Source organism: Miscanthus floridulus, chromosome 5 (assembly GCF_019320115.1).
Source record: "Miscanthus floridulus cultivar M001 chromosome 5, ASM1932011v1, whole genome shotgun sequence".
Taxonomy (NCBI): Eukaryota; Viridiplantae; Streptophyta; class Magnoliopsida; order Poales; family Poaceae; genus Miscanthus; species Miscanthus floridulus.
In genome coordinates this window covers 29,619,356-29,644,606 of record NC_089584.1, presented here as the reverse complement: position 1 = coordinate 29,644,606, position 25,251 = coordinate 29,619,356, and the positions used below count along the sequence as shown (strand labels likewise).

The following is a 25,251-nucleotide window of genomic DNA, read 5'->3' as shown; positions in this document are numbered from 1 at the left end:
AGAGACAATCGATTTTTCTCCCGAGGTTCATGTGCTTGCCAATACGCTAGTCCCCGTTGTGTCGACCAACACTCGGTGGTTCGGCGGCTAAGAGGTGTTTCACAAATCTCGTCCACACGATTAGACACCGCAAGAACCAACCCACAAGTGAAGTAACTCAATGACACGAGCAATTTACTAGAGTTACCTTTCGGCACTCCGCCAGGGAAGGTACAACTCCCCTTACAATCACTGAAGGCAGCCACGAATAATCACCAACTCATGCTGATCCTCCACCATGGCTCCAACCATCTAGGTGGTGGCAACCACCAAGAGAAACAAGCAAAATCCGTAGCACAACACGAATACCAAGTGCCTCTAGATGCAATCACTCAAGCAATGCACTTGGATTCTCTCCCAATCTCACAATGATGATGGATCAATGATGGAGATGAGTGGGAGTACTTTGGCTAAGCTCACAAGGTTGCTATGTCAATGAAAATGTGCAAGAGTTGTGGCTTGAGTCGACCAAGGGGCTTTAAATAGAAGCCTCATCAAATAAAGCTGTTGGCTCAAAAAACGGGCTGACTACGCGTCGATCGGACGCTCCGGTCACACTGCATCGGACGCAGCACCGGACGCTCCGGTCATGAATACCGGACGCGTCCGGTCGGCATACCGGACATGTCTGGTAGCCCTAGACTGTCACGTGTCCAGTTCAAATCAAACTTAGCCATTGCTGCCCCTTTTGCTGACAACCGGACGCTCACACCGGACGCAAAGTTACAAATGACCGGACGCTGAGCCACAGCGTCCGGTGGAGTACAGTAAGCAACCACGCCTGATCGGACGTGTCCGGTGGTACCGGACCGGACGCTGCCAGCGTTCGATCGGTTGCTCTGCCGTCTGCTGCCTTTTCTAATTCACACCAGACGCGTCTGGTGTGGCGACCGGACATGTCCGGTCGCTGAGTCTGTCGCCAAAATACCGAACGTGTCCGATCACATACCGGATGCGTCCGGTCACTCTGTAACCAGTGCGACTAACTCCTTTTCAACTTAATCTCCTTCACCCTTGCTCAAATGTGCCAACCACCAATTGTATCACCTTGTGCACATATGTTAGCATATTTTCACAAACATTTGCAAGGGTGTTAGCACTCCACTAGATCCTAAATGCATATGCAATGAATTAGAGCATCTAGTGGCACTTTGATAACCGCATTTCGATATGAGTTTTACTCCTCTTAATAGTACGGCTATCTATCTTAAATATGATCATACTCACTAAGTGTCTTGATCACTAAAACAAAATAGCTCCTACATTTTATACATTTGCCTTGAGCCTTTTGTTTTTCTCTTTCTTCTTTTCCAAGTTTAAGCATTTGACCATCACCATGCCATCATCATTGTCATGATCTTCGCTATTGCTTCATCACTTGGAGTAGTGCTACATATCTCATAATCATCTTGATAAACTAGGTTAGCACTTAGGGTTTCATCAATTAACCAAAACCAAACTAGAGCTTTCACACGCCCACGCCCACGGCCTCGGCCCAACGTGCGCCCATGCCCACGGCCTGGCCTGGACGGCGGCGGTGGCACGCGTGTGCGCGTGGCATGCCTTTATTCTTTTTCCAGCTTCTCAATTTAGATGAATAATTTCCAACCATATAAGCTGAGTCAGCGTTCAGTCAAAATCCCGTATGTTATTAAATCATGCAACACTTAATATTACGTACCATAGAGTTTTATTTGATTCATTAAATATTATATGGGCCAAGCCCATATTATATTCAACAATCCTCACCAAACTCTAGGGTTTGTAACAAAGTAGTCTTAGAACCATATTTCTTTTATATACCAGTGTTTCGATGGAGACTGTTAAGTTAAACATCCATCTAGAACAATAGTTTTACTCAGTCACAACTGAACAATGGACTAAGCCTTGAATTGATAGTTTTGTGTGAAGTGAATATCACTAAAGTCCTTAGCTGATACTGGGTAGCAAAAGATATCCCCTCTATTTGAAGCATATAAATCATATTTCAGTGCCTTTCATGAGTATTTAGAGATCACCCAAATCTCATAAACTGTGACCAACAGTCTGACTCATATAGGTGTGTTCCTCAAAAGATGTTCTGTAGGACAACATCTTTGCTTTGACAAGCCACTTGGAACACATTAAGGCAAAAGTCAGCATGCCTTACAAAAAGGAAAGATATGCATCAGAAATGAGTCTTACTAAGGATCTTTCCTCACAATTTACTACTAGCTTGTTTCACCGTTCTATTTCACGGGATCTCCAATCACATAGAACAGGTTACCACTATAGTAAATTTCAAGTGGGTCTCAAACCCATCTCTCTCAATGCACTTTCTATCACATTGCGTGACAGACCCTTAGTGAACTGATTTGTCAGATTGTTAGACATGTGAACATAGTCCAACGCTATTACTCTAGAGTTTCTCAATTTTCTGATAGATTTTAGTCGTCTTTTAACATGTCTTGTGGACTTCATGTTATCCTTAGAACTGTTAACCTTCGTAATCACAGTCTGGTTATCACAGTTCATAGAAATAGCCGGTATGGGTTTTTCAACAACCGATAAATCCATAAGGAGATTACGAAGCCACTCAGCCTCAGATCCAGCAGTGTCTAATGCTATGAGTTCTGCTTCCATTGTAGACTTCGTTAAGATAGTCTGTTTGCAAGACTTTTAGGAAACAGCACCACCTCCAAGCGAAAACACATATCCACTTGTGGCATAAAGCTCATCAGTATCAGAAATCTAGTTGGCATCACAATAGCCTTCCAGCACTTTCGGATATCTGGTATAACAAATACCATAGCTCATGGTCTCTTTTAGGTAGCGCATCACTCTCTCAAGAGCACGCTAGTGATCATCTCCCAGATTTGACACAAACTGGCTCAGCTTGCACACAGCAAACAAGATGTCAGACCTTGTTGCACTAGCAAGATACATGAGCGAACCAATAATCTAGGAATATCTCAACTGATCCCTTGCTATTCTTTGATTTTTCCTCAATAGCACACTAGGGGCATAAGGTGTAGGAGCAGGTGCACAATCACTGAACCCAAAGCGACTCAGCACCTTTTCCACATAATGGGTTTGTAACAAAGTTATCCCACCATTACCTTCTCTTAGAAGCTTGATATTAAGAATAACATTAGTCTCTCCCAAATCTTTCATCTCAAAATTTTTAGATAGAAATTCTTTCATCTCCTCGATCACTTTGAGGCTAGATCCAAAGATCAGTATGTCATCAATATATAAGCACAAAATGACTCCATCACCCCTACCATACCGATAGTACACACATTTGTCAGCTTCATTCACAACAAAGCCAGCAGATGTTAAAATTTTGTCGAACTTCTCATGCCATTGCTTAGGAGCTTGTTTTAGGCCATATAATGACTTTAATAATTTACACACCTTGCCTTCTTGACCATTTGCTACAAACCCATCAGGCTGATCCATATAGATCTCCTCCTCTAACTCTCCATTTAGGAAAGTTGTCTTACGTTCATTTGCTGAATGATAAGACCATAAGAGGCTGCTAGGGAAAGCAAAACTCGAATTGTAGTCAATCGGGCAACCGGTGAATAAGTATCAAAGAAATCCTCACCCTCTTTTTTAGTATAACCCTTGACCACAAGCCTTGCCTTATACCTCTCAATAGTACCATCAGGCCTAAGCTTTTTCTTGAACACCTATTTGCATTCTATAGGCTTGCACCCATAGGGACGATCAACAATTTTCCAAGTTCCATTGGACATAACAGAATCCATCTCACTCCGTACTGCTTCCTTCCATAAGTCAGCATCAGGAGAGAAATATGCCTCTTCAATGATCATTGGTGTGTCATCCACAAGATACACAATATAGTCATCACCAAAAGACTTTGCAATCCTCTGTCTCTTGCTTTTCCTGGTGACTATAGTGTCATCCTCCTCTAGATTTTGTACATAGGGTTCCTCAATTTGTTTTATCGGAGTAAATTTTTCATGCTCATGGGGAATTATAAATTCATGACTAGTTGTGCTAGGTGCATTTTTTATGTGAAACTCATTCTTAAAAAATGTAGCATCTCTAGATTCCATGATTATATCAATAGCCATCTCAGGAACACTAGAGTTTATAATTAAAAATCTATAACCCACGCTGTGAATAGCATAACTAAGAAAGACACCATCAACAGTCTTTGGTCCAAGCTTTCGCTTTTTGTTTATTGGCACATTTACCTTTACCAAACAACCCCAAGTTCGCAGGTAAGAGAGATTTAATCTCTTCTTCTCCCATTCCTCAAATGGTGTGATTTCTTTGTTCTTTGTGGGCACTCTATTCAGGACATGACACGCTGTCAATATAGCCTCACCCGACTATTCCTTAGATAGTCCCGTAGTCTCCAACATAGCATTAACCAAATCAGTTAGAGTATGGTTCTTTCTATCTGCAATCCCATTGGACTGTGGTGAGTATGGTGGTGTTCTCTCATGAATAATTCCATGCACCGCGAAAAACTCAGAAAATTCATTTGAGAAATATTCTCCCCCGCGACCGGACCGCAAACGCTTGATTTTCTTCTCAAGTTGATTTTCTACCTCAGCTTTATAGACCTTAAAATAATGCAACGCTTCATCTTTTGTTTTCAGCAAATACACATAGCAAAATCTAGTGCAATCATCTATAAAAGTCATGAAGTATCGTCTACCGCCTTTAGTCAATTCGCCATTCATTTCGCATAAATCAGAACGAACGAGTTCTAATGGTGCCAAGTTTCTCGCCTCAGCAGCCTTGTGAGGCTTGTGCGGTTGCTTTGATTGCACACACACCTGACACTTAGAATCTTTGACTAAGTTAAATTTTAGGATTAAATTTAGATTTGCAAGCCACGTGAGACAGCCCAAATTAATGTGACAAAGTCGTGAATGCCATATATTCGACTCATCCAAAATAATAACATTGTTCACTACTTTATTACACACATCATCAAGCAAAGATAGGTGGAACAAGCCTCCACAATCATAACCTTTTTCAACAAATGTTCCATGTCTCGACACAACACATTTATTAGACTCGAGCATAATTTTAAAACCATCACGACACATCTGAGAAGCGCTAACAAGATTCTTCTTGATGGAGGGGACATATTGCACGTTCTTTAATAGCACCGTCTTTCCGAAGTAAACTTTAGAACGACCGTACCAACACCAAGAACACGCGCATGCGAACCGTTTTCCATCAGCAAAGCTCCACTTCTGCCGGCCTGATAGGAAATAAAAAAAAACATCAGCACACACATGAATATTAGCATCACTGTCCATCCACCACTCAGGTGAAAGACAAACTGAAAGAACAAAGGGTAAAGAATTACCATACCCAGATGTTCCTCCTCCAGTCTCGCTAATGACCACATTTGCTGATTTCCTTTCTTGCTTGTATTTGCGGTCTGGGCACGCACTTGCCCAATGCTCATCACTTCCGCAAACAAAACATCCTCCACTTTTTTTGTTGTTTTTCTTCTTAAACTATGCAGTCTGCTTAGGCTTTGTATTGTTGTTCTCTTGTATATTCTTCTTCTTTTTATTACGAGATGCAAATGAGTTTTTCTTCTACACCATATTAGCAGCGGAAGACTCAACTCTTTTTTCACGGTTGTCTTTTGCTCTCGCCCTCTCCTCAACATCAAGAGATCCAATAAGCTCAGCCACGCTAAACTCTTGTCTCTTATGTTTTAGAGAAGTAGTAAAATCCCTCCAAGAAGGTGGCAGCTTAGCGATGATACCGCCAACCACAAACTTGTCGGGCAATAGACACGTGAAATGTTCTAGTTCCTTCGCTAGCGCCTGTATCTAATGAGCCTGTTCGACAATAGAACGGTTTTCAACCATTTTGTTGTCATACAGCTGCTCCATAAGGTACAGCTCACTACCAGCATCAGAAACCCTAAACTTTGCCTCAAGAGCATCCCATAATTCTTTGCCTGATGTGCAAGATATGTAGTTTTTCTCATACTTGGGATGAAGTGCACTAATCACGGCGCCTCAAAACAGGTTATCAGTAGTCAAAAACTTTTGCTCCTCCTCAGGAGTAAACTGTTCAGGCTTCCCCTGTGCGGCGTGATAGCAGTTCATCGCAGTCAACCACAATACCATCTTTGTACGCCATATCATAAAATTCTTGACATCAAAATTATTCAGCTTCAAAGCAGCAGCAAAACCACTGACAGAAAATTGCCTAACATTAGGTTTTTGGATTGTTAGGAATTTAGGCATTTTTATTATTAGTTTAATCCAAAAATATAACATCAGTAGGTTTGTGACAGCATATATGTGCATGTGTATATTTCTGATGAACGCTACAACATACATAGATGACACACTTATTACTATAGCAAGAATACAAAATACAGTAATCATAGAGATTAGACTGTACCCAGCGGAGGGTTTCATGCCGAGGGCATCGGAGGCTCCATTCGCACTAGTCGACATAGTGTGTTGCTCGAAGTCACGGACCACAATCGATGCAGGAAGATGTTCGCAGTGCAGTCCCACGAATGGATCACCAGAAAGAAGAAAGAAGACACCTCGACGTTCCAGAGAGAGGACTGATCCAAGAGCGATCTCCTCCCGCTCCTCCGTGCACGTAGAGGTACGGGACGGAGAAATCAGAAAGCTGCTGAACTGTGTTTCTCTCGGGAGTGGTTACGGAAGAATCTCTCTTGTCTGGACTGACGGAAGACAGAATATATGGCTGCTAACGGGATGAGAAGACGAAGGCAGCGTAGAATCCCAGGAGACGGAAAGCGGAAGGGACAGGGACGGTAACTGATGCAATCAGTTGCCTCCACCATCAAAGAGTAAAACTCCCGTGATAATGTGGATTTAAGTGGCAGAAGACTGCTCACGTCCGCCCGCCTGCCTCGCCACGCCCACGGCCCGATCGGCGGCGGCGGCGCGCGCGCGTGTGGCACGCCTTTATCCTTTTTCCAGCTTCTCAATTTAGATGAATAATTTCCAACCATATAAGATGAGTCAGCGTTCAGTCAAAATCCTGTATGGTATTAAACCATGCAACACTTAATGTTACGTACCATAGAGTTTTATTTGATTTATTAAATATTATATGAGCCAAGCCCGTATTATATCCAACAATATCTTCATGATAATATTTGTATGAACGTGTTGAAAAAACAATTTTTGAATGTGATGTTCGAAATATCAATATTACATTTTTAATTTTGTGCATGTCTAGAACTAAGAGGAGCAATTATATTATAATAATATAATCATGTCCATGCGTTACAACATGAATAAAATAATACCACATGATACTTTATGTTTGAACCTTTGCTACGGTGGCCGACGCTCTGCGAGGTGGGATGGAACCACGATGGCAACGGCGGATCCAGAAAATATTTTAGGGGAGACTGAACAAAATTACTGCTCGATCTTAAGTCTCAGCCCCCTATACTATAAAACTTTGTCTAAAAATTCATAGAGGTTCTACAGTAATTTACACTGCTTCGGTTTAGGTAGGGAGGGGGAGGGGGGGGGGGGGGGGGGGGGGGGGCTTGAACACCCCCGCCCCACCGCTGGATCGGCCCCTGCACGATGGGGAGCAGATCTCCGCCGAGGCACTCCCAGTCCCACTCGACATCACCTCCGTTGCCATTGTCGGCGGCGCCGTCGGCGACGTTCTGGCGCGGCATGGCCGCGTCGACGTGCTGCTCAACTAGTTCAGGTGCGGGCCTGCTCGTGGGAGCTGCGCGCTGATGTCATCACGCGCGCCCTCAACATCAACTTTCTGGGTCAGGTCCGCACTTCTGTTGCGTCGAGAGTGCACGGAAGTATTTTTCCTGTTCGGAGCGGAGTTCGGACGGTATAAGGAAGGGGCGAGCCGAGCGGGTTGATTAGACAATAGCCTTAGTTATTTTTTAGGTGTGTAGATAGATAGAGAAAATATATTTAATATAAATATTTTAGGTGTATATATATAATAACAGATTGGGCTCTGCATTAGTATAGCAACCGTCGGTCTTTATCCAGCCACTGAAGCTAAAAGGAAACGTCATCGGTCATCACGTACGTGTACATGAATTAGACTCGGGCTGCACTCGGAACTTTTTTTGACGGAGGCGCGCGCACCAAGCTGTGTTGGACGAAGGCGTCTTGTATTTTTTTTTTGTGGTATATATACAAGAATTTGGTTAAACAGTGAATTGTTCTGTAACTGGGTCTTGAAAAAAAGAAGTATAGTCTTTTGTATGGATTGAGTACGTTTCTCTCTACCAAGTTTTCTGAGGTCTTTGTGTCCTTTTGCAACGATCGATGTGTATGTATACCAAAAACTATTCTATAGAAAAAAGAGGGAAAAAAGGCACAGTCCATTCCCCACGCTGGAACCTCTCTTCTCTGCGGTCCCGTTCCACCACGTCAGGACAACACCAGCCGCCGCCTGCCACTCGTCACAGAACCCGGGGCCACTCCGAGGACACCTTTCCACCACGTCAGCGCCACGGCATGTTCACGGCGCTGGCAGCAATGGCAGGTAGGAGTATATCCGACGAAATAAACAGATAAATTCCCGGGAAGGCGAGAAAAAGATCCGAAACGGGCAGTCTATCCACGCAGGTGAGGGCGGAGCAGGAGCAGGAGCAGGCCGCAGCCTTCCTCCCTCTCTCCTCCCTTCAACTAGGCAGCCGATCCCTTCGCGTTTGTCTCCGCGGCCCCGCTCCCCTCTCCCAAGCGAAAACAGCCGAGTCATCCACGCACGCCTCCCACCATTCCTCAACCGCCCTCGCTCCCGCCTCGCCGGAGCAGGAGGAGCAGTAGTAGCGGAGGATGGAGATCGACGAAGCGGTGCGCGGGTGCAGCGACCGCCGCCTGCGCACCAAGTACGGCAACGCCGTCTACGTCGTCCAGCGCGCCTTCGCGCTCTACCCGTAAGCTTCCCCTTCTTCACATCCTGAGAGGGGGGCGCGCGGATTGGATTGGGTTAGTGGCGCCGGCGGAGGTGTGCTGGTTCCGCGATGATCCAGTGGGGAGGGAGCTCGAGATTCAGGGTGCGGGGGGCGCTCGCCGTGCGTGCGATCGGGTCCGGCTCTGGGTGCCGCGCGCCGGTGTTGAGCTTGCGCTGCTCCGTGGTTTGGATTAGTATGCCGGTTGATCCGGCGGAGGGATAGGCGTGGGTTCAGATTTGGGGAGGGAGGCGGCGGGGAATGGTCGGCCACCGGCGGGAACATCGTGTTAACGCGTGCTCATGGAGTAGATCTCAAACTGACTGGAGCTGCAGCCGTTGGGTTCCAACGCGCAGCCTGTCTCTGTCGTCACTGTTTGTCTGCTTATGCTCCCCTGCAGCAACGACACACCAGTACTTATATATCGGGGTGGAGGTTGCTTAATCGATTGCACAATTGTTGTCTGCCTGCTTGCTCACCAGACATCTACTGAGGACTGGGGTGCTAGCAGGTAATCGCAAACAGTTGGCTTTTGGCTTCGGTCATAAACTTCTAGATCACTAGTTCAGGTGGGTGGGTTCCAGTCGGCGTCCTGAATCAGCAGAATGTAGGTACATTGCTTTTGTTGCAGTTCAATCAGGTTGTTCTGACTGTTCTTAGGCCACTTCCGATGATCAGACTGTTTAGAAATTTTTTTAGAGGGCATTATGCTCTTAACAGTTTTGTATGTAGTTACCACTTAGGTTGATAATAAGAGGAACAGTAATAAGCTCCGTATGCACCCTTATAGGAGGTATAAAACCCATGATGCAGGTCTATGATTAGATCTTAACCTGAAGCTGTTATTCTTGTGTACTGTGCTCTTAAAATATTGCATCTAACTGGATCTGCGCTATCTATGGGTAATCAATTCTGTGTTTCATTCTGTTCTGCAATGCAAACGGGGTACAAGTTAGATGTGCTTGAAATGTTTCCATAATTTTTCAAACTATACTTTTACTCCTTTTGTCCCCCTCAAAGAGGATTCATGTGGCCGATTGAATGCCAAGACCAGAGGATATTCCTATCATTGCTGTCTAACCTCATTTGTTTCACTTTACAGGTTTGAGGAAGTTGCCTTCAGCTTTAATGGTGGGAAGGATTCAACTGTAAATATCTTTATGTTCTCTTTTTCTCATCATGTTATAGTATGATCAGTGTCGATTAGTATATCTGTAAGTTTGACACGATGCCCATGTTATGTATTGATAGGTGCTCCTGCATTTGATTCGAGCTGGTTACTACCTTTACAAGAAGGACTCTGGCGATGCAGCCCAAATGGATGCAGTTAAAAACTGTCCACTGCGTACCATCTATTTCGAAAGCCCTTGTGCTTTCCCTGAAATCAACTCATTCACTTATGAGACTGTCTCAACGTAAGAGCTGGCTAAGATGTGTCTAATTTGACCCTTAGTCTATCTGCTATTTGAGAAGCCTAATTGAATTTTATCCATTCTATTCTGTCTCCACGCTCTACAGTTACGGGTTACCTCTGGAAACCATCCATTCAGATTTCAAGTCTGGTCTAGAAGGCCTTCTGAAGGAGAAGCCCACCAAAGCAATTTTCATTGGCACAAGAATTGGTGATCCAAATGCGGTGATTTTCTTTTGCCATTGCTCATTTGTTGTTAACAACCCCTTGCACCTATTGTACGCAATGATTATGCCCATGGCGTTCTCAGTTCCTTACAGCTTTGGTATCTCACCGACCTTTGAGTAAACACAATTTTGAAATGATAGGTTGGTCAAGAACAGTTTTCTCCTAGTTCACCTGGCTGGCCTCCTTTTATGAGGGTGAATCCGATCTTGGATTGGTCATACAGGTTTTTCTCCTGATCATGTAACAAATCAAGCCTTGCCTTTTCTAGTATGCTTGTTCAGTTGCTAAGGAGCATTATTTTCTGTGGCAGGGATGTTTGGTCTTTTCTATTAACATGTAAGGTCAAATACTGCAGCCTTTATGATCAAGGGTAGGTTCTTATTTTATGTTCGAGACTTCCTGTTTCTAGTTGCCTGTTTGCATACCTTGTATAGCTAAAATGTTCCCTAAAAAGCCCCCCCCCCCCCCCCCCCCCCCCCCCCCCCAGCGCGCATGCGCCTCTTTGTTTGGATGAGCACTTTTGTTACCTCATACACTTGTTTTCATCTCATTTTGTGAATCCACTGCAGAAGTATTCTGGTCTTTGATATTAACTTTGCAATATAACTTACATCTTTCGTCTATACTGTTTCAGATATACTTCCATTGGGAGCATACATGATACTGTTCCAAATGCACTTCTTAGTGATTCATCAACTGAGAAAAGTTTTAGACCAGCATACATGCTAACAGATGGAAGGCTTGAAAGAGCTGGTAGAACAAAAAAGACTAATCCTAAAGTAGAAATGAATTCTGTTGCAAGCAATGGCATGAACAATACTGAGGGAGGACAAATGATCTCACGTGCGGCATCAATCATTGTAGTCGGTGATGAAATTTTGTGAGTGATGCCTTCTAGTTATAACATTTGATGTAATTCTGTTATGCTTCTGGTTCTTACGCTTCGAGTAGTTCATGATAGTAATGGAACCCATGATCTTTTTCTTTACTTGAAATTTGTGCCCTAATCCTGCAAATTCTTTGATCTTTGGTTTTGCTTTTTGAATGGATGATTGAATTATATGGATTGATAATCTGGACACTTCAGAGAGATAAGAGAAGTGTAGACAGACATTCCGAAGTAGAGATATACATTGTGTTAGTCGATTTATTTAATAATGCCAGACAACTTAATGTTGCTACACTATTTCATATTTTTTCATGTTTCCTGAAAATCCGTTTAAAAAAATATTTGATGGATAACCAGACCTCAATGTTTTTGTGTAAATTTTATCCTTATTAACCTTTATTTTTAACATATAGTCCATACCTATCCATTTTGATTCTTCAGGTTTGGTACAGCTGAGGATAACTTAGGAGCAACTTTGTGCAAGAAGCTTCATGCAATTGGCTGGCGGGTTTCTCATGTAGCAGTTGTTCGCAATGAGGTAAATATAGTTCACTTATTGAAATACTCCCTCCGGTCCCTTTTAGAAGGCGCACCAACAAATTTGTCAAGTCCGTTATAGAAGGCATTCCTTAGAATATCAGGCCGCATTAACAAAGTTAAACAAAAAACTAGACGCAAGCAGTAATTAAATGCATACAGAGAGTTGTACCGTTGCATGCATGCCGTGTGTGCACGAGTAGTAGGACTATAAAATTGCTTTTTGCATGCATGTCTATTCAGCACATGCATTTTTGAGGTTCAGTTCAACAACCGCATGCATGGCCACATGCAGAACTCGGCCAGCGCTTTGTATTCTAACTTTTATTGGTATGCCTTCTAAAAGGGACCGGAGGGAGTAATACTATGACCCTAGACCCCTTTGGAACACGGAAAATTTCCATGTTTCCTGTGTTTTCCCCTGAAAATGAACTGATTCGCTAACGCACTCACAATGCAGTGGCGGATCCTCCTGTAGCGGAGGCCACCCGCCTGGGTTCGATTCCCAGTCTTGGGATCAGTCAGGTGTGGCACTGGGGTTTTCCCTTGAGGCATGGGCGGCGCCAGGGGTATTCCCCTGTATGCCATGGAATACCCAAGATTCTGCAAACAAACACAAATACATATACATGTATACGCTTGTATATTTGCTACATTTGCAAATCTGGCCGACTGGACCAAAGCCCCAAAGCCCAACAGACAGAAAGCAGCGAGCAACCCACCAAACAAAAAAGGGTCGCATCGTTTTCCTGGCCGCCGCTCCCAGTTTCCCAACTTGCATATCAGCTCAATGTGTACATTTCTTAGGTGCGTAGAGACGAAAGGTTTAAAAATTTGAAGAACCTACGCGAGCTTTCAGTCATGCTTGTTAGCACAAAAAAACATGAGCAGTATTATGTTGTCTACAAGCTTCTTAAGTTGGTGCTAATTCTTCCTATAGCCACTGCTAGTGTTGGGAGAGTGTTTTCCACCATGAATCATGTAAAGAACAAGCAAAGGAATAAAATGGGTGATGAATATTTTGAACAATCGCTTGGTCACATTTATTGAGAGAGAATTCTTCAGTCAAGTGAAAGATGATGACATCATTAATGAATTCCAAAAAGAGGATCGTAGAGTTCAATTTTAGTAGTTTTGAGCTTTTGATGTTTTGTAATCTTTCTTAATTATTATAGACAATGGCACTATGCTACTATGTTCAGATCTTGTACTTTGATTATTACTATTGCACATTTGCATCGATTTTTTTTTTTGTACTCGGAGTACCCAGATGTGAAATCCTGGCTCCGCCACTGCCTTGAGGGAACTGAGCTGCGTGTGTGGGTAATGTGTGTGCATGTGTGCTCGGTAGATGCGTTCTGAGATCTCTTGGGCAGTCTCACCTGTATTTGAGTGTGCGGTCGTATAGATGTCCAATACGAGTGTTATATGATATGCTGGTGCTCCTGGCAGTGTTAAAAAAAACTGATTCTTTTGGGAAATTCCTAGACAATTCCTGTGAAATTCCTACCCTCCAAAGGAGGCCTAAATCCGTGTCCCAGCTCACATTGCTTTAATATATTGCTACATTTTTGGTCTAAAATATTCTAATTAGCTGCCACTGTCATGTCATTCTTTCTCAAATACTACTGGCATGTAATCTAACAGAATGTATCTGTGTGGCCTTGCAGATTGATTCTGTTGCCGAAGAAGTTGAACGTTGTAAATCTACTGATGACATGGTTAGTGCCTATAGGCTATTAAATGTATAAAATTTTCAAGCTAGTTGTGTAATGAAATTCATGTTGTATTTAAGGTGTTTATTTTTGGTGGACTCGGGCCGCTACATTCAGACGTTTCTTTGGCTGGTGTCGCAAAAGCATTTGGAGTTCGTCTGGTGCGTCCAATAACATTTTCTTGCTGCAAAAATGGATTTTTGTAGTATTTCTTCATTTATGACCTTTTCTATATAAATTCTCGCAATGACCTTTTCTATATAAATTCTCGCTATTATAATATCGTGCGGTGTATTTTCTGCATTTTTTTATTCTACAATGAAGAAAAGCTTGTGCATTGACCTATAGGGCTGCACTATTGGCACAAAAAAAAAACGATGTTGTGGCTGCATTATGAAATGTAGGATCCTCTCAATTGCATAACTATGAATATTTGTTGTATATCAAATGGTTGTTTCATTATTTAAATTTAAATTGACAAAATGTCATTTCCTAGTATCAACTTATCTTTGCTTTGCATTAGCATAGGCTCCTGATGAAGAGTTTGAGGATTATCTTAGTCAACTCATGGGAAACAATTACACTGGTGATCGAAATGAGGTAATCTGGGCTTCAAGTATTAAACTTCTTGAATGTACATTGGCTTGTGATTGCATGTGCTTATTCTAGCAAAGTGCACTCTTTTTATGAGTTAATTTTTTTCTATTTCTTTCCAGATGGCACAGTTGCCAGAAGGTATTACTGAATTGCTGCATCACAAAACGCTACCATTACCATTGGTATGTTCTGTAGTTTGGTGCATTTACGTCTGTTCTGACTTCTGAATTCTGAAGCTACACTTTCTTTTTTGGGTTTCCTAAGGGTATCAGTAGTGTATACGACCGACCTCGGCCTTAGCATGGGTCCCATTAATTTCAAAAGTCATGTTTGTTATGTATAAGGCTGGATTGGCCTTTAGCTGGGTCCTACATCTAAAATAAAAAAACTCATCTTACCTTCTCACGTACTCACTGTCCATCGCCGCTGCTGCCCCTGAGGCCTGAGGCAACAGCAATGATTTTTTTAATCCTTAGTGCCGGGTCGTTAGCTTGAGGTCCGGTCTTACATTTTCTTAGCTAAGGTCGATGGCTACCACGTATATGGTTGACCCTAAAACTGCCATGTTGGTCTTAAGGTCGATGAATTCTGAACACTCCTGATGCCCTAAGGACCTAGTAGGTTCTATGATATAATTCTGACGCAGTAGTGGTCAAGTTCCTATAATCTTTTTAACATAAAAATGGTACCTATTCTTATCTTGGAAGCTTATGGGGCATGTGAGAATGTAAAGTCTGGCATTGAACCAGCAGCTGATAAGAAAATGCATACAGATATTTTTAAAGTTTTCTCGCCATGTTTATTTTTAAAGATTGTAGTCAGTTTCATATGTATTGCCTTATAGATATTTTTTTCCTTATGCAGATCAAATGCAGAAATGTCATTGCTCTTGCTGCAACCAATATGGTTGAACTAGACACCGAGTGGGATTGTCTTCTACATACTCAGGAGAGTGGTTTAATGCCAGCAAAACCTTTTGTGTCAAAGCATCTCAGCACTACACTTTCAGATGTATGTCTCCCTGCCATAATGAATTTGTCATTTGTCTCAAAGCCTATCCTTTTACCAAATTTTCTTCGGAATGATTGCTTCAGATTGAGCAATTGAACCTATTTAGTCCATACTAGCTATTGAATTAATTTTCTTTTTAAACTTTGAAGTAGAAAAACCCATATGTCCTCAATAGTCATGATTTTGTTTGATCATTATGTTTATGACTGAACCTATTCGTTCTGCCAAACTATACTCCTTTAAACTTTTTCGGAATGAGTATACCTATGATTCCAGATGGTACCTTGGGGTTTATAACAGAATACTGTCTAAATGGATAAATATCAAGAGTCATGATTCATGAATTACATTGTTCTTCAATGTATATTCTCGTATTTTTCCCAGATATTGTCCTTCGAGGCTTCACTTCTAGAGGTATATTATTAATCCATTAGTGGTCTAATGTGAACTTATCTGCTGCATGCTTGTTCAGGTTCAAATTGCTCCGGTCCTTGCAAAACTGTGCTTAGAGTTTTCTGATGTTTACATAGGTATGATGCCTGAGGGGACCTTGGATCCCCTTATTTTTGTGTAGCTTATGTGTCCTTGTGACCCACCTGATTACACTTGGTGATATATTCGTGCAGGGTGTCATCGGATATCAAGAGTCGGGCCTTTGGTTGTGAATCTTACCGGAAAGGTAGATGATGAATTCTCTGGACAGTTCAGATGACTACTTTAATCCCACAAATGATCATAAATACTATTCCCTCTGTATTTTCTATGCGATGTTAGAACAGAAAACTAAAGGAAAAGTTATACTAGTTAATTAGCTTGTCTTAAACTCACATATTAAAATACAGAGGGAGTAGTATATTTGCAAGTTGCATTTGTTCACTACTACTCATTAAGCTGGATTTCAGCTAATGCACTATTTGAGCGCTCTACACAGTTACACTTGTTTTCTTGAAAGCAAAACTATGTGACCTAATGAAAATATAGGCATGACCGATAACACGGAAGTATATTTATCTCTCATAGCTCAAATAGGAAAAGTAGCTATTCTATTATCATTTTTTAGTCCATGCAAACACTATTTTTCTTACATAATTATGTTTATTGTAATTTCAGGATAACCAGAGGGTACATGAGGCTGCCGAAAAGCTGACAAGCAGCTTTGAAGGACAATTTTCCCAAGTTGACAGTTACAAATGAGCTGTCAGAGTACGCACCTCCCTATTTTTGCCAAATTCTTTCCGCCTGAAGCTCTGAGATTGTGCAGGACTAATGATGGTGCTCAACTGCTCTAAACCGACGACCAAAATAAACCACCGAACTGGTACTACTCTGAAGCTACAAATATTATTTAGGGAACATAGGAATTTTGAACTAGGAATTGGTAACTGGCTGGGTTCTAGCATATTGTAGCTTTGCGCAGCTAAATATTTTGACTGGGTTAAGAGCCCATAATTATACATTCCAAATCATTATACTATAATTTATAGCATAACTTTATTGCTCGATCATGATGTCTTCAGTTGTTTGACCTTTTGCTACTTGTGGCAGTGCTTACTGATGCAAACATTGATGCTGAAATTTTGTGTTGTTTTATTTCCTGGGAGTGTAATTGTGTAAGATGTTGCGATACGTGGTGCAAATAGATGTCCGAGGGGTCCATCTCCTTCCCCCTAGATTAATTAGCCAGCAGAGTCAGCAGTATTGCTCCGATCACTTTGCGGTAAATCGAACATTTAACTTGAGCGGGCTACTTCGAATGTTCTAAGGAATGTACTTAGTAGTCTTAAGTTAAACGTCTCTAAATTTGACTTGACTATACAATTTTTTTTTCAACAAAACATAAACAATTGTATTACTATCTACAATAACAAATACATGTACTACCAAAAAAATATTCAGGGGCACTTGGGGCGCTACCTAATTAAGACTCACCTCCATTCAAAAATATAAGCGATGTTTTCTTTTAAAAAGCCAAACTTTACATATGTTGAGAAAAGATAGTCAAACTAGCTATGAGTACATTTATAAAAGATAGTCAAACTAGCTATGAGTACATTTATAGTGTATAAAAATTTATAATCAGAATATTCTCAAAAAAATTTATAATCAATTTCATATTTAAAATGCTTCTACGTTAGATTTATAACACCACATGATACATTTTGGGAAAATAAGGTTCGAAATTATGTCCTGTATTCTCCTTGCAAAAGAAGGACCCTATATTCGACTGCTATTATTCTACCACTCCCCATTCTAAATTATACGTCCTCCGTCTTAAAATAAGTGCACATCTTAATTATTGATTAGTCAAACATTTCTAAGTTTAACCAAATATATACAAAAAAAATATTAATACTTATGATATGTAATAAATATCATTAGATTGATTGCGGAATATACTTTACCACTAAACTTATTTGATGATATAAATATTGATATTATTTTCTATATACTTAGTCAAACTTAAAAGGAGTTTGACTCCTCAATAAGCGAGAGATGCACTTATTTTTGGACAGAGTAGGTCGTTTTGCCTTTTCTATAGTTTTTGCTATGCACGCAAATATATAATATGTCTAATACATAATAAAAATATGTATCTAAAAAACCAAAACAAATTATAAATTAAAACGGATGAAATATATACAAAGTAGCACCTACCAATTAGAGAATAAACGCAAGGTCCCAAATGAAAAAACGCAACCAAACCAACGTCACAAAAATAAGAGGATTTTTTTAGAGTAAATTTCACTGGCGGTCCCCGAACTTGTGCCGCATTCTCAAATAGGTCCCGGTACTCAAAATGCAAAATTTGCAGCAGTAAACTTGGTTTAGTGTATCAATCAGGTCCAAAGTGGACTCAGGGGAGCAAGAATGCCGATGTGGCATGTCCAGCTGGACTAGGTGACACTGTAGACACCGTTTTCGTTTGCTGCTCTCTGGGAAATATGCGGAAACCCCCTTGTGAAGCTCGCCCCCCTCATTCTATCCCCCTCATTCTATCCGAGCCCACCCATTCACTCGTTTTTGTCTCGCGACGACGGCGACCAGAGGGGCGACGACGAAGGCGCGGACTGCGCAGCGGCCTTCACCGGTGCAGCTGTAGTGGTGGCGGGCGACTCGACTCGGCCCGCCCCACTCCCCAATGGCTCCACAACGCCGAAAGGAAGGGGAGCCCCCGCCCGAATACAATGAGTTTCTCCTCTCTCCATTGTAACACCTCTGGTGTTTTGACCTAGCACTAAAACTTGACATGTCATCATATGCATTGCAAAGCATTCATAAAGTAGGAAATTTTGAATGCATTCACTAAATAAACTTTATTCCATAGTTGTTATTTTATGTGATGTAATGTGATTCAAAACTCTAAATAAAGATCATGACCACAAGGGTCAAATTTCATGTGATCATGTGAGACCATGTGTCAATTGACTCAAATAACCCTAATGGGCCATATAACTAGTCAAAAATCATATTTAAGTAAAAAGGTAAACAAATCAGATTTGAATTCAAATTCAAACCATGAAAGTCCTTTTTGCCCCTTTTGTCTAATTCAAAATCCATTTGGAATTTGGGGTTGTGACAAAAAGCAAAGTTGAAGCTTATTTTATAAGGATCAACTTTGGTATTCAAAGTTTTTAAAGTTTACATATAAAATTTGGAGTAATTTTGAAATGATTCAAATGCTCTAATGCACCCTAAATTCAAATTTCAAAATGGAGGCAGAATTTGAAAATGTTCATTAAAGCAAAGTTGTAGAATTTGAAAAGTTGAGCAACTTTCATTTTTGGAGATTTTCAACTTCTTTAGAAAATTTGGGAGTAATTTGTAAAATGAACTCAGTGGCAATTCTATAATTTTGGGTGAACAGTACACGACCACCGCCCCACCGCTGGCGTCCTTTCTCTGGCCTTCCAGGCGCGCCCATGGCCACCCTCAGCTTCGTGCTGGCACGGGGTCTACACTGCGTGTCGTTCCCGCGCGCTCCTGGCCGCGCTATAAAGCCCCGACGTCGTCGTCCGCTTTTCTTTCTCTTCTCTGTTTCCCGACGCAGTCGCCTCAACTCCGGCGAGCTCCCCTCGCTTCCTCAGCCCAAACCAGCCTCGACAAAGCAGTGTTCCAACTCCGTCTCCTCCTTGCGAACCCATCCCACCAACTGTGGTTGTCTAAGTCCACCGAGAACCGCCGCTAGCGACTCTTCTTCCTCGCGGCCGGCGACCTTGACCGAAACTCTGTTTCACCGTGGCCAGCATCATCCGGTGAGCTGTTGCCCTTGCTTGTTGTCTCTACAGCTTCGTCTCGATGCTGTAGTGCTTAATCCACTCTTGCTTGGTCGTTTTGCCCACTGCAGTCACCAGAACGCCGTCGTCGACGAGGTTCGCTCCGCCGTGATCACTGTCACCGTCGAAACGCGTCACCATAGATTCTCCGGTCTCGCTCATTGCTTCAACACATTCGGGGTGAGCCACTGATGCTTCCTGGACTCTTTGTTTCACCGTTACTAGCCTTGTTTCGCCGGCGTAACGCTGCCATGCCACCGCGTCCGCCATGGCTGGTGTCAGCCTTGTTCCGTGTCGTAATCAACCTCCAAAATGCCACAGATCGACGCGCCTAGTTCTTGTGAACGTTTTGGTACTTTGGCCATCGTCGTTGGGCTCACCATCGGCGAGTTAGCGCCGATCAGCGTCGTCGTCGCCGCGGTCAAAGCCAGAGGTTAGGGATGACATGCGGGGGCCGGCTGTCAGTGAGAGAGAGAGAGAATAGTGAGATTTTGTTATTTCTGAATTTTGAATAGTGCAGTAACTTTGGAAATTTATAAGAAAATAATTATAGCTCCAAAAATTCTAAAAATTTGTGTGTAGCTTCTGTACATGTTCTAGTGTGGTTTAAAAATATGAAACTTGAAATTTGAATAAATTTTTAATGTTCAAAAACTCAGTTAATTAATTAATAAATGTGATTTCCATGATTTTTGTAGGCCACTGTATAACTTCAAAAATTATGAAATTTGTTTTTGTACACTAATTTGTCATGAGGAAGCTTACATAAGATTTTGAGGTCATTTGGAACAAGTTCATTTTTGGGCTTATTTCCAAATTAATTCAAAAATGGATGAAAGCAAACCCTAAGTGTTAGTTTAGGGTTTGATCTTGTTTTGGTCATGTTTTGTGACCAGTAGGGTTTCAAGATCAATTTGGTCAAGTCACTTGTGTGGTCCTTGATGGTAGGATTTCAAGTTGGTTTTGTTGGCTTGCAACTGTACCGTGAAGGAAAGTTGTATTCAAGGTGTTATTATATTTCATGCACCATGAAAGCATCATGTTTATATTATCATCATGTTGAAGCATATGTTATTATTTCGTGTAGAACCCGAGAGTGAAACGATTCTAGTTGAGCAAGTTGTGGAAGAATCCCCGGTTGTCACGAGATTCGATAATTGTGGTACTGATCCGGAACCCGAGATCGTCAACGAAGGCAAGCCCCGGTTTATGTATTAAACCATTACCTTATTTACTTTGAAAAGTTTATCACCTATGTTACCTATTGCATTAAGTTGATTATTTCAAATGTTACCTACTTGATGCATTGCCTACCTTGTTAATTGTTTACCATCCTTGAAGATGTTTTCATTTACAAAGGCGTAGAATTGCTTAGAATGCTTTATGATAGGCTTTCAAAGTAAAAGTTTTGATACAATCAAAGATGGCATACTGGCCAAAGAAAGAAAGAAGATAGAATGAACTAGAGACTAGTCGGGCGACTTATCTTGAATGTTAGGTAATGTTGCCGACTATGTCGCTTAAAGGCCACTCATTGTGGATCTTCTAAACGAGACACTTTGTAGTACTGGTCACATGCTCCGGTAAGCCTACTTTGGCTAATTCGATACTAAGATGAATGCCCACGCACTGGGAGTGGAGAGATAGCGGGAGTAGCGTGTACTCTCGTGGCTAGAATGTGGTTGGATTTGAGGTGTGCTGTGCTCTCGGGTGGCGTGGAGACGGCTTAGTATAGGAGGATCCAGTAGCGAGGTTGATATATGCAAGATTAAGTTCTACATATGTCATGTGATAAGGAATCCCCAGCTAGGACTTGAATCAATTCGAATTGCTGGTGCTCCACGGATATGGAGACTCGATTCATTATAGAAGCAATACAGGACTGGTGAATTACTAAAACTTAAGAAAAGGAAAGAAATGAGAAGGAATGGAACATGGGATATAAACACTTAGTTTGAGATAATGAACTAAGAAGACTTAGGGGTAAAACTTGAAAATAGAATCAAGAATAGTAAGCTTTTGACAAAGAACTTTTGAATCTTGCTACACCCTTACCTTGCCTCAACACCTGCATCTCTAAAGTATTCCACCCCTTTTTCGTTGGGTCAGTCTTGTTGAGTACTTTTGTACTCAGGGTTTGTTAACCCTTATTGCAGGTGAGTCGCATGCGCAGGCTTATTTTGGTCCCTGCTGCATGTCTGTGTTTGAAGTTAATGACGATGAGGAATGATGAATGACCTTTGGACAAGGCACTAGTTTGTATGATAAATAATGTTAATGTAATATTATGCCACTACTATGGTTGTATGACACTTATGGTTTTGTAAGTTTGAAACAACTGGTTTGTAAACTATGTTATCTTAAGACTTCCGCTATATTTCACTCTGATGTATATATTTGAATAAACTGTTGTAATCTGCAATGACTGTGATTGGGATCCTGTTCGAAAAAGATTCATGGATGATTCAGGTTTTCCGAGGACACCCGACAGACCTGTTAAGTTGTTGGAAACTCGTGTACGCTATCAGAGGTCTATTAAGACAACAATAGGTGCATGTGGGCCCGATTTCTTAGGAGGTTCTGCCACAGCTGGTATTAGAGCAGGTCCTATCTAAGATCATTGTAGGTTGCTTTGGAAAACCTTCAAATTGATTTGGATCAAAGAAAGTAAACTTGATATTTTAAAGTTCAAATTTCTTTCTTCTTACCTTTGATCTAGTCTCAATCCCATCTTATTTGAAAGTTCGTAGCGGATAATATGATTAGGTTTATCCTATGTATTAAAAATCTAGTACTTATGATTATATAAATCTTTTGTACCTAGATTCGTAAGATCGATTCATGCATCATGCTTGAACACCTTGCATAATAATTTCCCTTAAAAGTGGTTGGGTAAGTAATGCCAATCCCATTCTTGCTAACCTCCTTTATCCTCAAGCTATTCTTATAGTCCTACCCTAAATTCTATAGGCTATGGCAAAGACCAAGATAACCACACGCAAGTCCACCGGACCTCACGGAGTCCCTCGTCACCAGTTGGCACCGCGAAACCGTGAGCTTGGTGAAGGAAGTTCTAGAACCTTAGGAGATGAAGGATCTTCAAGTAATCCCACCAACATCGAGAACCTTACTATGGAGCTCAACACTCTTCGTCGAGCCCATGCCAAAGATCAAGAGAAGTTGGTGAAAATGCAAAGGGACATCACCAAGAACACCGAGCTGCAGAATGAAGCCTGGACACGAGAGGATGCGGCCAACGAATGCATCCATGAGTTGGAATTCTACATAGAAGACCTAGAGATGGACAACGCCATTCTTCATGAGAATGTTCACATGATGTACGCTCAACTTCATCCTCCTCATGGGGATGGTGAAGTTACAGATGAAGAAATGATTGTAGATCCAGGAGAAGTTGAGAATGAAGAAGAGGAGGAGGATCCTGAGGAATTAGTGTACTTCTCAGATGAAGATGAGGTTTCATTTAGTATGGACACGGACGCTGATGACTGAGAGCTTGGAGTAGTAATAGTTCCTTTACTGCTTTCCTAGTAAACTAGGATTGTCTTGTGGGATACAAGACATGTAATTTAAATAAGTAACCCTTTGTAGCATGAAACCTTTTAACTGCTTTCAATAAATAATAATGTAAATCAACGTGTCTCTCTAACAGATGCCTTGTCCTATCACCCAAGCTGGTGCAAGTACTTCGCATGACCAGGATGATATCCCAAATCCTCCACCAATGCCTCCGACTATGGCAGATGCCATAGCCGCACTCGTCAATGCAACGGTAGAGAATGCTAGGTTGTTAAGGGAATTGGCTCAGAACCAACAAGCACCATACCCTAATCGTGGCCGTCGTAATAATGGAAATGATGAGTCAACTTATGTTGATTTTACTGACACACGTCCACCTATGTTCTCTAAGGCAGAAGAGCCTTTAGAAGCTGACGATTGGCTTAGGACAATAGAGCAAAAGTTTAAGCTGATTCACTATACCGAGATTCAGAAACCAAGGTTTGTGGCACAGCAACTCCGAGGAGCTGCTGGTGCCTGGTGGGCAAATTTGGTAGCAGTACAGCCCACTGGTCACCAAATCACCTGGATGGAGTTTAAGGATGCCTTCAGGGCACACTATATTCTAGATGGTGTGATGACCATGAAGTTAGAAGAGTTTTTGGCTCTTAAGAAAGGGGAGCACCCGGTGATGCACTATGTTGGGCGCTTCAATCACCTATCACAGTATGCTATAGAGTATGTGAATACTGACAGGAAGAAGAAGAATCATTTCCTTAGAGGCCTGAACACCAAACTTTAGACTATGATGGCAACTTGTGGCAACGCAACTTATCATGAGACAGTCAATATTGCTATCGCTTCAGAGGAGAATTACCGCTGACACAAGGAGGCGAAGAAAAAGAGAGTATCTGCTTCTGGATCGTCGAGTGGAAAGCGTCAAAAGGTGGTCTACCATCCTTAGAATCATGGCCATACGCCATTTCGCCCACAACAAGGCCAAGGCAGGCAAAAAATTTTTATTCACCCTACAATTAAAACGCCTTATCCTCATCAAGCACCGTAGCAGCAAAATAATACAAATAATGCAAACCATACTGCTACTCCCTAGAATCACAATTATTCATGTTATAATTATGGTAAACCCAGACACTTTTCCCAAGAATGTTCGTATCCTAGGAAGAATAATCCTAATGCACCTAAAGCTCCTGTTACTCAAGCTCAGAATCAGTACAAGGGCAATGCTCAGAATAGTCAGAAGGGTCAGGCGGAGAAGAAAACTAGAAGGGTCTTCTATACTTAGGTGGAATCTATTCCAGAAGGAGAACCAGTAATGATGGGTATGTTTCCCATTGCTAAGCATCCTGCAATTACCTTATTTGATTCTGGTGCATCCCATACATTCATCAATCGTACATTTGTTGTGAAGCATGGGATAACTATTGGGGAAATAAAAGAACCATATCATATATAATCGCCCGGGGGATGAATCTATACAAGGGAGGTAGTTCAGCATGTACCTATTGATTTGGGAGGTTATGAGTTCTCTACCAATATGCTGATATTAAAGGATCAAGATATAGATGTAATCCTTGGTATGAACTGGTTAACCCAACATGGGGCTATCATAGATGTCCTACGTAGAACCATAAGGGTAAATGCACCTGATAGCAAAACCCAACTTCTTATCCAACTTCTCTTTCCTAAGAGTATAGTTGGAATAGTCTGTGCAACTACTATTGAAGAAGCCAAGAAAATTCCAGTGGTATATGAATTTACGGATGTCTTTCCCAATGATCTACATGGTCTGCCACCAGACCAAGATGTAGAGTTTAGAATTGATCTGAAGCCAGGAACGGCACCTGTGTCTAGAAGAGCATATAGGATGCCACCCAAAGAACTAGCAGAATTAAAGATCCAACTATAAGAGTTGTTAGACAAGGGTTTCATTCAACCCAGTTCATCACCTTGGGGATGCCCTGCTATCTTCGTGAAGAAAAAGGACCAAACCTTAAGGTTATGTATTGACTATCAGCCGTTAAATGAAGTCACCATAAAGAACAAATACCCCTTACCCCGAATTGAATTGCTTTTTGACCAACTTGCGGGAG

At 41.8% G+C, this 25,251-nt stretch overlaps 1 protein-coding gene across 3 annotated transcripts; it reads left to right on the top strand.

The window, feature by feature from the left end:
* Nucleotides 1-8,607: 8,607 nt before the first annotated feature.
* Nucleotides 8,608-16,850, top strand: LOC136449748 (uncharacterized). Of its 3 annotated transcripts, none has more exons than XM_066449913.1 (16): nucleotides 8,608-8,947; nucleotides 10,065-10,110; nucleotides 10,214-10,377; nucleotides 10,481-10,598; nucleotides 10,742-10,824; nucleotides 10,912-10,971; nucleotides 11,236-11,481; nucleotides 11,932-12,028; nucleotides 13,698-13,748; nucleotides 13,823-13,903; nucleotides 14,271-14,342; nucleotides 14,459-14,521; nucleotides 15,204-15,350; nucleotides 15,823-15,880; nucleotides 15,977-16,029; nucleotides 16,461-16,850. In XM_066449913.1, the coding sequence occupies exons 1-16, from the start codon at nucleotides 8,847-8,849 to the stop codon at nucleotides 16,542-16,544; spliced, it is 1,524 nt and encodes a 507-aa protein (XP_066306010.1). In that variant the 5' UTR covers nucleotides 8,608-8,846; the 3' UTR covers nucleotides 16,545-16,850. The 3 variants fall into 3 exon arrangements, with proteins under 3 accessions (XP_066306010.1, XP_066306009.1, XP_066306011.1); XM_066449912.1 differs by lacking the exon at nucleotides 8,608-8,947 and adding an exon at nucleotides 8,987-9,473; XM_066449914.1 differs by lacking the exon at nucleotides 8,608-8,947 and adding an exon at nucleotides 9,474-9,569.
* The last annotated feature ends 8,401 nt before the right edge of the window (nucleotides 16,851-25,251 follow it).

What these genes read in the sequence shown, in the direction of transcription:
- LOC136449748 (XM_066449912.1), top strand. Translation starts at nt 9,349, where the DNA reads ATGCTCCCCTGCAGCAACGACACACCAGTACTTATATATCGGGGTGGA. An exon ending in GAGGACTGGGGTGCTAGCAG is followed by an intron (nt 9,474 to 10,064) that starts GTAATCGCAAAC and finishes TTCACTTTACAG; the next exon opens with GTTTGAGGAAGTTGCCTTCA. An exon ending in GAATTGGTGATCCAAATGCG is followed by an intron (nt 10,599 to 10,741) that starts GTGATTTTCTTT and finishes TTGAAATGATAG; the next exon opens with GTTGGTCAAGAACAGTTTTC.